The 18,126-nt window shown below is 37.3% G+C and overlaps 1 protein-coding gene across 2 annotated transcripts in view; it reads left to right on the top strand.

Annotated features, from left to right (window-relative positions):
• PDE10A (phosphodiesterase 10A) overlaps window positions 1–17,725 on the top strand; it is a 309,321-nt gene extending 291,596 nt beyond the window's left edge. For both annotated transcript variants that reach the window (XM_075064099.1, XM_032790920.2), the window contains 3 exons: window positions 3,657–3,737; window positions 6,310–6,398; window positions 11,859–17,725. In XM_075064099.1, the coding sequence (XP_074920200.1) occupies window positions 3,657–3,737; window positions 6,310–6,398; window positions 11,859–11,976 (288 nt within the window). In that variant the 3' untranslated portion in view covers window positions 11,977–17,725. The remainder of the gene's footprint in view (window positions 1–3,656; window positions 3,738–6,309; window positions 6,399–11,858) is intronic.
• The last annotated feature ends 401 nt before the right edge of the window (window positions 17,726–18,126 follow it).

Genomic DNA, 18,126 nt, shown 5'->3' with positions numbered 1-18,126 from the left:
CTAGGTATGTCTTGAAATATATTCATTTATGCATGCAGATGTATTGTAAGCTCCCTGGAAAGCATTTGAGCAGCTAAATTAGTATGGGCGTTTGTCATCAACTTGCAAGCAAGAAGTATATTGTTTTCCCAAAATAAAAGATTTATATTTAGAAGGCATGTCATCTTAATAGAAAGTGATTTAATGGGTAACAAGACAAAAGAGAAGAAAATCTGTATGATTTTCAGGTCACTAGTGAAAGTTCTCTGACATAGACCTAGCTGTTTGTGATGGTAGTCTTGTAATAAGCCACAGAGCTTCTTTTACAAAGACGATGTAATGACAATCTATACATGGAACATAGTTGTACTTGTACAATTATGTCCTATGCTTAGATAAATGAGAACCCAAATACCGTTACGGGTAATTCAAAAAAAACAAGAAGGTAAAGGATGATTGATAAAGTGAATGTAAGGTATTATTCAAAGAATGTTGCATTGGATTTAGCTTTCTTTTGAAGAAAAGATTTTTAGAGCCTAAAGAGGTTGATAATTTCCCTTTTAATAGCCAGTGGTTTAGATGAACAAATATAAGAATAGGGGCTAAAAAACTAAACCCAGAACTATCCTACAATTCTTCAGTTTCAGAAGATCTGTTCTATATTCTGAACTGATCTTGCACGTGTAAATTGTAGGGCCTGATTCCTTTCTCTTATATACTAGGTGTGTGTCTGTTAACTTCAGTGGAGTTACTCCTGATCTACAGTGGTGCGAGGCAAGAATCAGGCCCACAGAGTTGATGTTGCATGGATTTTTCATACATTTTGTTTGTTTCTTGACTACTTTCTTCTGGAATTCAAAATGTGAATGATTTGGTTATTGTTTTATTTCATCTCAGTGATTCCGTAGCAAATTTGCTTTGCTTACAAGTATAAAGACATCTGTTGTAACTGTCAGAGCTGTAAACCTAACATGGAGCAGGAGAGTCAAGTTGGGTTATTTTCTTCTTATCAGTAATTAAGGTGGGATTAAGGACAAAATTTGCCCTGCAGAGTGTTTGACTGGTGAAGATGTATGAGAAGGAAAAACTTTAACTTGACTCTCTAATCCCAGGATGTGTCTGAGAGAAACATCTCTTTACTTGTAAATGGAGGATATTTTCTTTGGAAACTATTGACAATAAACACAGCCCCGCAATAATATTTTACTGGATCACTTTTCAGAAAAAGATCATCTGAGGGGATGTCAGGTGGTAGAAGATGCATTTATTCCGATGCCTCACCTGTCCTAGCAGACAGCACAGGCAGGTGCACCATCAGGAACATAAAAGGGTCTGAAGGTTCCTCTGAAGCAGAGGAAACTCGGGGCAGGTACAGACGTATCCAGCAGGAGAAACTCTAAGAACAGCCAAACTCAGTAGAAAATTTTGACTGCATTCCACCATATGTTTTGTTGTTACTTAAGTTAGCAATAATGGTAAACTCCAGTAATGGGGTAAGTTAAGTTTGGACAAAATATAGTTGATGTCTGTACAGTTCTCAGAGCTGAGTGGAAAAGTCCCTTGCTTACAATCTGCATATGAGATTAATAGCTACTTTCAATATATTGAATACAAGTTACTAATAATACCAGTATGTTTAAAACATTCTTCACTTTGTGTGATTTGTTAAATAGAACCATATAGGTATCAATTGAACACAATGTTTTATTGAAATATTTACAATTTTTAAGCAAGTTCAAAACCTACCAGTGCCATGACCATTATAATATAAAATTAATAGAATTGCAATTTGTATTTCTTACATATACCAAATACTTGTGTCTGTGTTCTATATTTTCAGATATTTTGTTGAAAAGCATAAAAAATAAAGTAAAAACTGCTTTTATATTAACATTACTCACTTTCTGAATTAGTCCTGGGGGCTAAAGTGAAATCTGAGATGCATTAAAACACAAATCCCTATATGTGTTGAGTAACCGCTGTACTCCGGAAGCAGTTTATTGGAGTATGTTTAGCAATGTACAATAGAACCCTGTTTATCCAAGCTTCCTTTATCCGGCGTTCTGTATTAATCAAACCACCAGCTACCTGGGGCTAGGATGGTCAGCACATTCAAAAATCAGCCACAAGGGTGGGGAGGTTGTACTCATTGAATAAGTGACACTGATACTTTCCGTAAAATTTAGTTAATGTTTGTTTTTATTTTTTTCACAAAATGTATGAACTAAAGAGTCTCTGTAAAAACACAAATTCTGCATTTTTCCGTGGCAAATGGATTTCTAGGATCCCTGCAAATCAGTAATTCTCTCCAGCTCCTTTATACCTGCATATGTTATCTAGTTATTTGGACTCTGCTGGTTCAACTTGTTCATCTCACATCATGCTAATTTCAATTACTGTTCTGGTTTATAGAAATGGCTAGGAAGGCTGGACTGGACTGCCCGAACAAGATATACAAACAGGCAAAAATGTGTAAACAAAGATCCATACACATGCATATATGAGTTAAACACTGACCATATTTGCCAGAAGTGCACATGTGGAAACCTCACTTATAACCAGATTTGCACATACATCTGCCATTAGAGAGCAGTATGTACTGTAAGATGTGTTGCTCTTACAGTGTGCAGAACTGAACCTGCTTTTCAAATTATTTGCCTTTTATGAGTACCATAGAGGTCTGAAACAAGTACAGATTACATCAGCAACTTCATGAGGTAGTTTCTAGAACATTTATTACTCAGTTTTGCAGTATGAAAGTCACAATTGGTTTTCTACTATTCCTGGATGTTCAAATAATAGCGGTGGCCAAAACTAATCTTATTTCATCTATATTTTTCTTAGATCACACTTCTGCAGTGTTCTAAACATGCTGTTCTGTTTTAAGACCATTGGGCAACTTTACAGCATTATGCTGATGCTCAGCAGGGTGCACTGGCTTCTCTTTAGTTCCCAGATAGAATTTAAGGTGATGGTTTTGCCCTATAAAAGGTATGGCTCCCATTTACCTGAAATTTTGCCTCTTTCACCATGTAATACTGCAGCATTTGTGATGAGCACGAGCATGTGACTGGCACCACCTGTTTTTAAAAGAGATGGCTGATTGGCAAGATACTTTCTGCAAAGTGCCCGATACTGAGAAACTTACTCCTCACCTTTGGTCCAAAATTGCCTGGATCAACTGACCTTCAGGACATGCTGCAAGATTCATCTCTTAGGCTTTTCCTGAATGAGTTAGTTGAGGGATGTGGGATAACTTGTCAAAGCAGGTCATTATTTTATACATTTTCAGAGAAATGGGGTTGATTTTGGGGAGGACAGGTAAATCTTTATATTGGTCTGTTATTTTTATTCTGTACAAGTGCTTCAACCTTGGATAGGCTCATCTAAAACAAAGTTAAATACACAAAAATATATCATGATCATGCTTAGTTTCTAGGAGTTATAGCTTATATTACCATTTGAGTGTATCATGCTCATGAAAAGAGTCTTTGTTGTACAGTTTTCTGAGATTCTATCTTCATTTGTTCCCATATGGTATGTTGAATTCTAAATACTTAGATGAAAAATAATATAAACCAGAAACACCTTTTGATTTAAGAAATCTTGATTTTTCTTCTGAATGTCCTTAGTTATTCAGGAAGTACATGACTCTTTTTTTTTCTCTCTCTCTCCAGGGGGATGAAATGAAGAAGATAGGTATTCAACCTATACCTATGATGGACAGAGACAAGAAGGATGAGGTCCCTCAAGGCCAAGTATGGGCTGTCTAAAATTAAATGTTTTATAATGGCTGCAAGATACACACAAGTAAAACATGATAAGGGATATTATACTGGCCTGTAGCAAGGCATGTGATAACTTTTTGATCTGTGAGTTGTGTCATGCCAAATTCCACGCTTTACAAACAAACCCATAGCTGATTTTAAAATTGCAACTGGAAACATCCTCCTCAGAGACATTGTTGGAACAAGAGCATGCTATTTCATGCTGTCCTGAAATATAGTGTGTTGCAGCTCTGTTTCCTCTAGACCTTAGCTCTTTTTAACCAACTGCTGGAAGAGGGCAAATTCAAAGCTCTCACTCAAAAGACTTCCACTTCCACCTGGAAGAGTTTGATTTTTGAGGTCCATTGAACGGATGCATGATTACCACAATTATGCATTGAGCAGAAAGCCCTGTTGATAAGCAGCCATAGTAATGAAGGGAGGGAAGAAAGAGCTACCCACACATTTCGGATTAAGGGCAGCCTTTTTCAGATATCGGATTTTTAGGTAGGAAAATAAAACATAATTTTTCTTATGCAGTAAAACTGAAAAAGTTGTTTTAAATTTTATTCTCTGAAAGTTAAAAGCCTTGTTTGTGAAAGCTAGGGATAGTTTTAACATGTTGGTTATTAATAAATGGAAAAGTATTGGGTAAAATTTTCAAAAATGCCTAAATTTCATTTTAAAAAGAGACTTAGGCTCTGAGGAGCCTGTGTCTAAGTGAAGGTCAATGAGACTTAAGTGCCCAAGTCATCTTGGTGCTTTTGAAAATTTTCCTGCAATCTTTTACATATTCATGTACTTGTAAAACAGAATTAAAGAGGCACTGTATGAAATTCTTTTTAATCTAGCCACAGTCTGTCCTTAAAATGCAGATGTATGGTTGAAAGGATGAGGACTGGAATGTTAGTTTGGAGAATCCATGCTCTTTTTAAAATAAAAAAAAATATAAAATTTAAAACTCCTGGTCAGAAATGGAAATTATCTCAAGGAATTGTCATGGATTGACTGGTTTTATTCATTTTTTTTCACCCTAGCTCTTTTTGACCCTCTCAGAGTTTGTCCAGTTTGTTGTGTATTTTTTAAATGAAAGTGGTTTTATTTGCATGTCCCAAAACCATAATATTTTATTTTATTTTTAAATACTGTGGTTTCAGTGATAGGATTCTATAATGTAAATCCCAGATGTGTTTAATTTTGGCAAAACCTCTCTCTTTTGCCATGGTATTAATACTGGTAGGTTAAGCAAATATCTCCTTTAGAATTTGTGACAGGTCTGTAGCAGTCTGTCAGTTCTTAAAGTAAAATAAAAATTACAAACCTCTTTAAAAAACCCCATGGAGTGCATATAAAACATACAGTTTAAAATAGTGAGCTCTTTTATGACGTTTAAACCTTCCTCCTGTTGCTGCTGCCCTGCCCCCTTACCAACTGCAGCCTCTCTGTCAGTTATGTCATATATTCTGTAGTCTAGATTGTAAGAATCTGAAGACAGGGACTGTATCTCCCATCTGTTGTAAAGCACCAAACGCACCTATTTACACTCCAGTCCCACTGCAGAGGGAGCCTCTGCATCTGTGGAGGTAGAGTCAGGATTTTCTTTTTAATGTGGATAAGGTCTAATATATCAGTAGATAAAAGAGGGTTTACATGTCAGACCCTGTGATAATGGTACAGTATGCTATTTCACTAAAATGCATTTAAAGCTATATATCAGAAGGAAAGACTGGTAGTCCACGCTGTGGATCTTCCTGCACTAGACTGGCTAACGTGTGGTCTCCTATTAAAGCTTTGGGGACTTTTTTTTTTTTTTTTAAGTGAGAGGCAGCAGGAGGGGATCAAATTTAAATGTGTAGTATAAGCAGATACAACTCCCATGAAATCAGTGAAATTACAGCAGGGCCATTTTCAGAAAATGTCCTGCCATTAACACCAGTGGTAGCAACATTAGGAGCCCTTCCCTAGATGGGGTAGTGGCACCTTTAACAATGTGTTGACTAGACCTGATCTGAGCAGTATTATGAGAGACAGCATTAAAAATGTCAGTGGAACCATCTTCTGAGGGGCCCCACAGTTAGAGCTAAACCAGTATTTAGAAACAAGAGACATTTTTAGAAAACTTTCCCACTATACAATATCCTTAGAACATCCAGGGAATCCATGGATGAAGCAGAATTCCAGAGAACATAAGGCAAATCCAGAATCTGACCTCTTTTGGAAACACTGCAATATTTTCCTCTTTGAAAAGCCTTTCCACATAATGACACTTTGAACATAGACAGTCCTATCTACCCACTGCCTCCAATGCCCACAATGAACAAATCAGCCTAGCAACAAAATCCAAAGAGAAAACCTACCTCAAGCAGTTTGTTTTACCCCCAAAAGGGAGAACTGCCTGCTACTGAGTTCACTTTGACTGATGCTCAGAGGCTTTGGTGATGGGCAGCAGTATAGAACAGTAAGATAGACTGTAAGAAAGTAAATAGACTAGTTTGGGGCTCTTTTGCAGTTAACTGTGTCATAATTTAGCTCCTGACAATATTTTTTCTACTGTTTTTCACAGATTGGATTCTACAATGCTGTAGCCATCCCATGTTACACTACACTCACACAGATCTTCCCTCCTGCTGGGCCACTACTCCGGGCATGCAGGTGAGTAGCAGTGCAGGTTTTTGCACAGCATATATCTTGGCTGGGTGAGAGCATGCCCCACTACATATCTCTGTCTAAAAATATATGCCTCTACATTGCAAAGATTTCATATAGACAAACATAAATGTTCTTCTCTTAGCAAATGCATCCAATACCTGGAGGCAGGGACTATTGGGTAGGTTCAGCCAACACAGGTCTATGAATGCAGCTATTAAAATTTATTTAATGTCAAAACTACCTGTAGACAAGCAGGTCCACAGGTAATGTGCCCCCAGTTAGCTGCCTCCATCTAGCCCAGTACAACTCAACTTCCCTCTGTCTACTTCATGCGCATAACTACTGGGAATTAAAATACCTTGTTCTTCTGTGCTTTTACTGTCACCTCATCTCTCTCCTATTCCTTTTCTGCTGATTGTGTTCCTGTATTCTAGTGAACTGACATGTTTCTCTCTCCTATGTGGCAAATCAGAGTACTCTGTTCGTTTTTCAGATCTTTAAACCACTAGCATTTTCTCTTCTGAGTACAGTGGCAATGTAAAGTAAACAGAAGGAAATCCCTTCTCTCTATCTGTCCATCCATTTATCCATCTAAAATATATAGTTGAGGTCCAGAAGTGTGTGTGTGTTTGTGTATACTCTGAAGCCTAGAATGACTGAGTCAGCGTGAAGTCATGGAAACAGCTACAAGCTTGGATGAAAGCTCTCTTGATTCAGAATATCACCAGGTTCAGTCATCACTGGGATACATGGTCTGTTATCATCCAATTTTCAAGTTCTCAGCCACTTTGACTTTACAGATTGTATCCGTGCGACAGCAAGGTATGTATCTATACCATGCCAACAGTCCTAGACTAATGTGATTTCAGAGGTAAGTCGTCAAATCACTACTCTTGCTCTACAGCTAATTTGCATACAGTAGTTCCATTGGTTATATGACAAGAATACTCAGATGGTGGCTTACTTAGCCCAACTGCCACACCTGGCTGACTACTTCAAGACATGGCACTTTCACCTAGCACCAGCAAGACAGTCTCTAGCCCATATCACTTCCACCATGCCAACGGTAAGAGAGAACTAAACATCATAATGAATGGCCAGAGGCTGAACCATGAAGCTTACCCAGTTTACTTAGGCATGACCCTTGACTGAACACTGACATACAAAAGCCACCTGAGCAAAATGCAAGCGAAGATCAAGACACACAACAGTCTTCTCAGCAAACTGGCAGATGCTTCATGGGGAGCCGATGCTCCAACCCTGAGGACCTCAGCCCTTGCCATCTCGTACTCAATAGCAGAGTTCTGTGTGCCAGTATGGAGTTGGACAGGGAACACGAAACTTGTTGACATGCAAATCAACTCAACAATTACACATTATCACAGGAACTGTTTGACTGACTCATCTTCTATGGATTCCAATTCTGAGCCACATTGCTCCCCCTTACATCAGGAGGGAGATTGCAGCTGGCAAGCTACTTGATAAGGTATATGTCAGCCCAGACTTGCCCTTGTTCAGTGCCCTTTTTAGCCCACTAGCTACATGTCTTTCATTACAACACCCACTGTGGTCAAGGCTGCCATGCCAAGACATGACAGCAGAATCCCGGTGGCAGGAAGATTGGTGCTTATCACCAACCACAAATCGGTTCTTCATCACAGACTCTACTGCTCTCCCACCCAGCTTCAACCTGCCACATCATCAGTGGGTCCTTCTTAGTTGACCCTGGACTGGGCAAGGCCTCTGTGCAGACAGCCAGCACCACTAGGATCTTCAAGACCAATCCATGCTGCAGCTGTGGTGCAGATCAAACAATGATATACATTATTGAGGCGTGTCTGCTAACTAAATTCAGTGATGGGCTCCGAGAGCTCCACTTGGCCACGTTGCTTGGCTCAGCGAATATGCAAATGTTAAATACTATCACTTCTCGACCTCATTGTGATGGAGGCTTTTTCTGACTCTTTCCCACCCACGCATGCGCATACCTTTTTCCCTCTGCATTCTCTCCTTTTCTGCATATCAGATACAAGCCCATCAATTGCCTAAATGTAATTGTAGTGACAGGACTTGCTCCTGCCTACTTCAGATGTTCCTATCTGCTTTAACATGTTTTTTGTTATTACACTGAGTTTCCCTCAGTGGAACCTTATGTCTCTCATTCCCTTCAGCGTTGGAGGCTCCAGACTCTCTTTCTAATGCTAGAAACAAAAGGCCAAAGCTAAACCCCAAGAATTTCAGCAAAAAATTAGTTCACTTGAAGTTCCCTGTAAAACTACTTGTAAACATTCTTAATTTTACTGGACTGTGAATCAGTCAGCTGTCTTGTAAAGCTAGCTTGTGCAGTCTTGCAACCTAGCTAATTGCTAGATTTGTAATTCCTGTGAGGGACAGATTACTAAATAGTCATCCAGTAATATCAACAGCTGAAAGCTAGATGTTGGCTGCCTGTTTCACTGTGGCCTAAAGACAAATTGTGTATTCTGTAGCAGAGCTGGTTCCCATCACAATTTTTCTCAATTACACTGTCTTTTTTTTTTTTAAACTTATTCAACTTCCTCAAAATGTTTTACACTTGTGAAAACTCCAGATGAATTTCTTCATGAAATATTTCCCATTACCTGTATGTCTTCAAAATCAGAAATCTGCTTTTGCTCAGAAATATGTACTTAAATATTTTCATTATGAAGTAGGTGGGAAAGAAGTCGTCTTAGAGGCCACATGATTAATGGATTAACCTCAGGACTGGAAGCCAGGAACTCCTCAGTCACCTGACTGGCCTTAATTATATTTTGTACTTATTTTACAAATATTTACATATGCCTCACAATACTTGTGTGAAGTAGTTGAGCATCATTATCACCATTTTAGAGGTATGGAAACTGAGGATTAGAGAGGTAAATAAGATGCATAAGGTTACACAGCATATTGTTGTCAGGACTTTTAGCACAAGGCAAGTTCCGAAAAAAATTGTTTTGGGTTGACCCAAAACTTTTCAAAATTTTAGGCTTATCAAAAAGGATTTTTTTAAATCTTTCCATTTGAACAAAGTAAAAAAAAACCTTTATGTTGGGTTGAACCAGAACATTTATTTTGGTTTGAAAAGAAAAATTTTGTTTTGATTCTGAGAATTTTTTTAAAAAATTAAAAATTTTAATAACATAGAAGGAAGTTTCAGACCAAAGTCATTTTGAACAGAAAAATAGAAACATTTCATTTTGAAAATGTCAAAATGAAACATTTAGGGTTTTGGGATTCTCTTGTCCAACTGAAACAAATTGACGAATTCAGCACAAATTCACAAAACATTTCAGTGTCACTGAATCTACATTTTTTGCTGAAAAATTTCACAAACTTCTAGTCAGGATCAGGATTCCAGATAAACCCCAACCTTCTTGATTCCTTGCCAGATTCCCAACACTTTAGACAAGCAAAACTTCCCTAATCTAAACAATGTTGTTAAAATAAGTTTTCTAAAATATCTATTAATTTTGGGAGTCTCACTTTTTGAACACTCAAATAGAAATGCTTAAGGCTGGATGTTCAGAAGTGCCAAACACCCACAGCTTTACTTGCCTTCAGTGGGAGTTACAGGTGCTCTCGGCTTCTGAAGGTCAGGTGCAGAGTCTTTTAGAATAAATATGAGTGTCTTTCGAAAAATGTGTTTCTTCTGGACCTGGACCAGCATATAGTATGTGAATTAACAGTAATCAGACTGTTTAGTACTGATTGCATTGGTGTTCTGTACCCCAGTAATCATGCTTCACTATTAGAAATCCAAGATTCAATATTTTTACTTCTAAAATCCCTTGTCAACTACAGTCAAAGTTTAGTTATCCAGACACCAGGTAAGCTAAACTCTTGGCTTATCTCAAGGTCCAGTACATTTCCTAAGGTTTGACTAAAGTTGTGTAGAACTGCTAATATTCAGGTGAGCAGAATTAAGAATCACCGCAAGATTGAAATGGCTCCTGATAAATTGAAATCTTACAATGTAAGAGTTTTGCCTAACCTCCTATTCATCAGCAGCTCTTTGATTTCAGAACGTAGCAGCTCTGCACAACCAAAGCCACCTCTGTAGATATCCTAAATTCAGCAAACTAGAGCTGCACTGAGCCAGCCAGTTCTGGGCTGTCTGTAGGTTGGGGAGCCAGACAAGGGGCTTTGAACTCAACCCTGAATATGTATTTCAAAGTTCACTGGCCAATTCCTCTGATTATGAAAACTCTTTTCTAACTGAGGGTCTTGGGTTTCCCCGGGGCCCTTTGGAAGTATTTCTACAGAGCAACTAGACACCCGTGGCTGGCCCATGCCAGCAAACTCAGGCTTTCATGGGTGTCTAGTTGCTGTGTAGACATACCCTCAGATAACTAGGGTGTGCTGCATATGGCCCTTTTAGTGAGAGGCAAATGGCTTTCATCACAGTGAAGAGATGCATTCAATACTGCTTCAGTTGCTGACTAAATACATTTTGAGGTCACCCTTATACCCATAATATTAGTTTCTAGAATGCGGTGTTTAAGATGTTATGTCCTTGAATTCTTTGGAATGCAGACAAATGCTGCAAAGTAATAGCAACACAAGCAGCCAGGACATCCTGTCAGCATCAAAGGTTTTAACTTTGAGAGACTGTGGGCCTTTATTCCAGGCACTTCAGAGCCAGAGCTTTGCTGGTGAGCAGAAAGGCATATGAATCATACCAGCTGTACCTTTTAAAAAGACACCATCATTCATCTTGTTGGAATAAGATATTACCGAAGAATCTGAAAGGTTAATTTATCTGATATTTTGCTCCACATTTCTGTTTTAATAAATCTGTTCTGAACAATAAGTTTACTTTCTTACTGAATTTGTGCAGTATTGTATTTGTATGGTGTCACTTCCATTATTGTTTTGGAAATGGAATACACACAGTGCATACCAAAGCAGCCAAATCTGAGATAATATGAGTTGCCATGGCTTCCGGAGAGGCAAATGGCATGGCAAAAATGCTGAATTCTGTGGTATCCTGGAAAAACGACAAATTAGGTTGCCACAGAGTCCATGATGCCCTGAGTGAGGTATGGGACAGGTCACATCTCTCAAGAGCTATTGTTTCAGTTTCTCTGCAGCCTTGAGCAGGCATCACTGCATTAGGTCATGCTTTCAAAGACATATCTGCAATCATGAGGATTAGACTCCTTAGCAGAATTCTTTAGCAAGGGGTGAATTCTGTGGCAAATCGGCAGCTGTTGAATTGCAGAACAAACAGGATCCTGGCAATAGCCAGCATATACTTCCCCTATTTAGGTTAAAATATGGAGTTGACAGAAAGAAATAAGATGAAATAATACAGTAGTAAGAAAAATGTTATTATCAATCAGTGTTATGTACGCCATAAAGCTACTTCTGTTGGTATAATATAGCAGAAATTTATTATGAACAAAATATTAAATTATTTTATTGCTCTTTTTGCATCTCCAGGGAAAATCTCAAACAATGGGAAAAATTGACGAAAGGAGAGGAAACTTCATTATGGATTCCGTCTCAACCACATGATCCCCAGACCTCGGATTCACTTCCTGTGAAGATTGATGACTAAACGGCCGTGACAAATTGGTTTAACTCTAAGGCATCTCTCCTTTTTTTTTTTTTGGTTTGGTTTGGTTTGGGTTTTTTATTTTTTGGAAAGGAAAAAAAAAAAAGCTACAAATGCTGAGAAGCAGATCTGCCTGTGGAGGTAATACCTACAGAGTTACCTCAGCTAGGCGACTGTCTGCCAGTCTCCTGTCTAACTTCAGTGACACAACATAAATCAGAGAGAGACTGACAACTCGGTTGCTTCAGAATCGGCTATCAAAGCAAACTTATGACATGTGAATATAAAAGAGTGGCCTTTTCTCATGGGCTACATTGCTGAGGCCTTAATTCAAAACTGAAGGGAAAAATATTAGGGGGTACTTTTAAAATTGTATCTTTCTAGTAAGGGTTTCAGTGGTACTTTTATTATATTGTACTGTGGCTGGATTTAACACCAGTGTCACTTGGGGAGTTCTTGGCTATAAATAGAACATTTTACACATTGCTATTGTGAATGTTTGTGTGATCTACTTGTAATCAGTTTGAAATTTAGCAGAAAACCTCTGGGGCTGTAACTTTTCCTGAAGTTACAGTACTTGAATTATCTTGCTGCAGGTAGAAGGAAAATCAACTTTTAGGTTCAAGGCTCCAAAAACTCTATTGGTTATCGCAGAGCAACTGTTTTATTTCTCAAGTTAAATGTTGAAAGCACTGGCTGTGGTGTTTGGTTCTTTGTAATTATGTGAAATGCTAGAGAGCTCATCCATTCATACACTGGAAGTACTAGATATTTATCTCCAGTAAGGAAAGATGCAGGCATAATTTCAGACTGGACCTTTTTATCAACATTGACTAAAATGACAGGCTAAAGTTTGAATGTAATAGCTAGCTGTATGCTGGCCTAGCTAGCTGTATGTAAGTGGTCATGCTAATATTTTTCGTGGCGAGTCATATTTTAGAAAATATTAGAAAGACACGTTTAACATACAATACTTTCTGCTGGAAATAGGAGCCTTGTCAGCAAAATCAGATATACAAGGCATAAATGCGGTACCTTCACAATAACAGGAAAATATTTTCCTTTGACTAGTTTTTATGTTGGTCACCAGTACTGTATGTTTTCTACTACCAAAAAAAAAAAAAGGGAAACCATTTACCTTTTTTATGTTTTGCTTTTTTTCTAGTTCAGCAAATATTTCCAAGTTTAGAGCTACCTAACTAAGCAGAAAAACAGCTGATTCAGAAAACTGAAACTGGAAGAAATTCTGTGCTGATGTAGGGCTTGGATCCTGCAAACTATTATGCACATGCTTAACATTAAGCGCATGTATAACTGTTTGACTTTTGGGGCCCTATGCTCAATGCAACCCTTTTGATTGTAATGTGGTTGCAAAGGGTGTAATTCAATATACAAAATTTGACCCTGAATCTTTCTTTTTAAAAATCAAATAAAATTTCAGCATAGATATAGTACATCTTTTCTGTACCCCGGTCGTTAGCAACACTGCATTTGTTTAGTCTGCACTGCCGAGCCTACGTTATATTATACAACTCTTCTTACCTGCTTGCAGATAGGCGAGTCTTGAAGTGGTTTAGTGGCAACACTACCATGTAGTGTAAAAACAACAAGTACTACAGTCAGCAGTTTAAAGACAATAGGTAGTATCTGTTTTCCCATTCTGCTTGTTTACTGAACTGTATTGATCTAATAAGTATGCATCTTATTTTTTTATTATTATTTAAATGTTTGGGTCCCTGAAGAGATTTGCCTTCTGTTCTGGTCGCGCACAAACCAGTTTGTTTGTATGCATATACATTATGTGATCTATAATCCCGTAATTTATACATAACCCTTTGCAGCACATAAAATACCATGTAGGGTTAGGTTTGGGATATCTTGATCAAATCTTTTTATATGAAGTTCAGATTTGAATCATACAGGGGACCAAGGATGTCTAGCAGCATCCATGCAAGCACTTAGTTTGCTTTGCCAATACTAAATGATTTTATTCTCTGCATAGTCACCAGTGAATTTTTTTGAAGTGAAAAAAAATTATAAGGATGCAATTTTATCAAACTGAACAAACAAGATCAGCATAAGTGGTGCCCTCTACTTTATTCCTTATCAGTTCTGGTTTAAATAATACAATTCATATGCAGCCTGTGTTACTGCAAGCAAAGAACTTGGGACACGACCCAGAGTTACGGAGTTATGTGGAAACTTCACAGATCTGTGGTGGCCCCAAATGCAGTCTGTCTGTTATATCTGTGAGATACCCAAAACAACTCATTGAAAATCTCTTCCATGGCTCAAGCATGTCTGTTATTCCCATCCCCTTCTCCCTCTATTTGCTGATCTTGTCAGTGTTGCAAAATATTCCTTGTCACAGGCTATATTCATTTCACAGAAAGTTTCTCTGATTTCCAGTCTGTAAAATCTAAGTTAGCTAGATCATGAGTCGTCACTGAAAATGCTTGGCAGTATCATATAGGTGCTTTATATATTTCCCTAACAAATTAAGCAAAGTTGCAGTAAATAGTTCTATTAATGTGATGAGACAACCATATTGGTACTTGACATTTTGAGTAACCTGAACCACTCTAAACAATTTGTTATAGTTAAATTTCCATTAGAGTTAATACAGTTCCCCCTGCCCACGCCCTTTCTTCTCCTCTGGAGTAAGACAGGGGAAAGGAGTAAAACCATATGGATAAAGTTTCCGTTGTTGCCTAAAATATAGGTAGACAATAATTTTAGTGGGAAATTTTTTTTAAGTTGCATCAATTTGTCCTATAGACTAATTTAGTGAGTACAGTTTTAGGCATCCAGGTGTTTGACAGAAGTAAACCCAAATCAGTATCCCAGAACTGAAAACCCTAATCTAAGTAGTAGTTTGAGTCTGCATTTGAATGTCATGACTCAAGGTCCATATTGAATATTTGGTTGTCCAAAAATTTATATTTGCACTGGCAAATAGAACAACTAAACATCTGAGACAACCATTTTTGTGGTCAAATGTCAGCTGAGATTTTGTCCCTTTAAAAATGTAGCCACACAAAATGAATAAGAACTTTTTAACAATTGGCAGACATTTTTTTCTAGAAGTCTTATAAAATGTATAGTTTTTATTTCCAAAAAAGTATTCTTTATTAAAGTTTTAATGACCTTTTCCCTTCTAAACAAAACAATAGAAAAAAGAGACTACTGGTACTTTATATTTGAGCATTCTGTTGAGTAGGTAAAAGAAGCTGAATTTGAGAAAGATGCATATTCAGCCATAGCTCCTGCTGATGCATCTTGAAACAATGCCAGGAACATAATGAATGAGGAAAATGTATCCAACCTGTGAAAAGTGGATGGCACAGGATGGTATTAGCCATTTTAGCTCTCACTTAATATACTATGTATTCTATAAAAGCTTTGCTGGAAACTCCATTACTGTGGTAATCAAGAATTTTTGTAAGATAGTGCAATATTCTACTGTAATGGTTCAGCACATTGCAGCTACATTATTATAAATTGTAGCACTGCAGAAGCAATATATTAGAATAATGTACTGGGTTTTTTTTAAATGGAAGAACGTTTTCAAATATGTTAATTAGATCCTCGGAGGCATGCAGTGTGGCACTTATATTTTCATATGGCACGCAGTACAGAGTACTTAGGTGTGTTTTCAATAATCAGCATGGATTGCAAATTTAGAAGTAGAAATATTTGTACTAGCTAGTCAGTCTCTTGCTGTTACTGTGTTCAGGCCACTTAGTGTTAAAATTGTAAGGGCAACATATAGCATTATTTATTTAAAAGAAATACCCAAGTCCGTTACCTGTTCAAACAATTGCAACCTTCCTGAAGAAATTCATTTGCCTAAAACACTGTGACATAGTTGCCATTCTGTGAAATGGTGCAGTAAATTGTTCATCATAAGGAGGGTAAGTGACTTTCTACACTCTTCTATAAGGATACTCATACTCAAATTTTAGGTTATGTATCCTAGTCTAGCAAAGGCACATTACAAAGATCTTTTGTCTGCTTGCTAACCAAAAACTGTGCTTGATTGTAATTTGGGTGTATGCTCTGTCAAAAACTGAAAAAGTTAGTAATGAACTGGTTTGCAGGGTAGATCAAACTGGTTTGTAGAGTAGATCCATGTATATTCAAAATTCAGAGGGGGCAGTTCTGTGAAGAAAGTACTTCAAGATAACAGCATTCAACTTTATGACATCTAGTAAGCTGAAAAATTTATTTTATGTATATGAGACACACAAACTATCTTCTTTGTAAAAAGAAATGCAAGTGCAATAATTTAAAGAGGTCTTACCTTTGCATTTATAAATTATAAATACTGTACATGGTGTGTATTTTTTCATGTATTCATTTGCAGTCTTTGTATTTAAAAACAAAACCTAAACCTTTACTATTATGTTTGTACAATAGAGCAGTAATCATTTATTATGATATAGTTAAATTGTAAATAAATTAACAAAACCAAACAGCCAGTACATATGCATATATGGGTGTCCTGTTGTGAAACCTGTTTCTGCTTTAATTGCTGGGTTTAGCACAGCAAGACAACTTCTGTGGATATGTAATTATACATATAAATATATGTATGATACATAAAATATATTTAGAAATGTTCATAATTTTAATGGATATATATATCCATACACTTTGGTGTGAATATTACTGAATACAGAGTTTTTAAATATTTTCTATGTTCATTTTTTGGTGTTATTGTGAGTGAGGGAGAGGAATGGGGACTTCTTGTGGACCTGTGTTTGTGTGTGTGTTGATATCCTGCAAGTAAAATACAAGGAAAAATAAGAACGAAAGGCAATGGAATCCATGCAAAAGATCAACATTTGATTTTCTGTACATGTGACAACTTATCAGTTGAGGTGAATTTTTCCAAACATCTGCTGTTGCAGGTATTTTCTATAACAAACATGTCTTATTGTATATTAAATACTCAAATTACAATCAGCTCCTCAGCTGATGTAAATTGCCAGAGCTACATTGACTTCTGTGCTGAGGATCTGGGCTACCCTTTTAGTTCACAATTACATTTAATTGAATAGATTTACAATCCATCTGTTTCCAGCATCTTGGAACTACATATATGTTGCTGGAAAAGATTTGTGGCCCCTTTTTGTCTAGGCACAGTGACAAGGAGGAAAGAGGGCAAAAAATTAGTATTGTTAGAATAGTTTCTTTACATGGCTTTCCTTCAGAACTCTTATGCTCCAAACCCTGTTTTTCATGACCCACCCAGATACAGCTGACTTTGAGATAAAAGGTTTGTTCCCAGAAAGAGCAAGGTGTGCTAAGACAAACCTCACAGTAGAAATGGCTAGACAAAATTACAGATTTTAAAAAAAGACAATATGAATGCACCTTATTTCAGTACTTATAATTCTGCCACTCCTCCTTTTATTAGGGTTTATATAACAGTAGCACTCAGACATTCCAGACAGGGATTCTGCTTGATGCTATACAAACAAATCCTTGCTCCAAAGAGCCCTCTGTTGGGTTAGCATGTGATCATGTGAGGTAGTATTGGCAATTGTAGAAAATAACATGGATGAGTTAATTTCAATACAACAGGTGATTTTATATATGCTTCTGTCAAAACAAGAGCTTTATCCGTAGCTGCCATTAAAAATCAACATTCGCCCATAGTAACTGAGATTTCTTGTTGTTTGTGCAGGGAAATGTGTTATTTCGGGTATAGAATGGTGGGTAGCTATGGGGAAACGTTGACTTTTTAATGGTGATCACTATAATAAAAATACATCTAAAGATACTGTGGTGACTGGACTCTTACTTTTACGTATCAAAGTTCCAGCATGAATGGCAGGAACTCTCATCTGTCTCAATGGTTTTTGACCCTTCAAGACATTACTAGGTGCCTCAATGCCTTCCTGAACAGTTTTCAAAATACTACCCACTGAACACAGGGCACTCACTAGTGATCAGTGGAGAACTGGCTGGTGACATGCTGTTGGCTCCCTCTGTTTTCAGCTCCTGCCTTGCATTAGATGACTAATACAAACACATACATTATCTCCTTATGTTACTTTTCCAAGTAAGCAATTGCTGTAGTTGCCACAAAAATTTTATGCAATTGACAGTATGTGGAGGGGGAAGAGAGATCCATGATGTCATGAA

The sequence above is a fragment of the Chelonoidis abingdonii genome, chromosome 3 (assembly GCF_003597395.2).
Source record: "Chelonoidis abingdonii isolate Lonesome George chromosome 3, CheloAbing_2.0, whole genome shotgun sequence".
In the NCBI taxonomy this organism is placed as follows: domain Eukaryota; kingdom Metazoa; phylum Chordata; order Testudines; family Testudinidae; genus Chelonoidis; species Chelonoidis abingdonii.
This window is presented reverse-complemented; position numbering and strand designations above follow the sequence as displayed.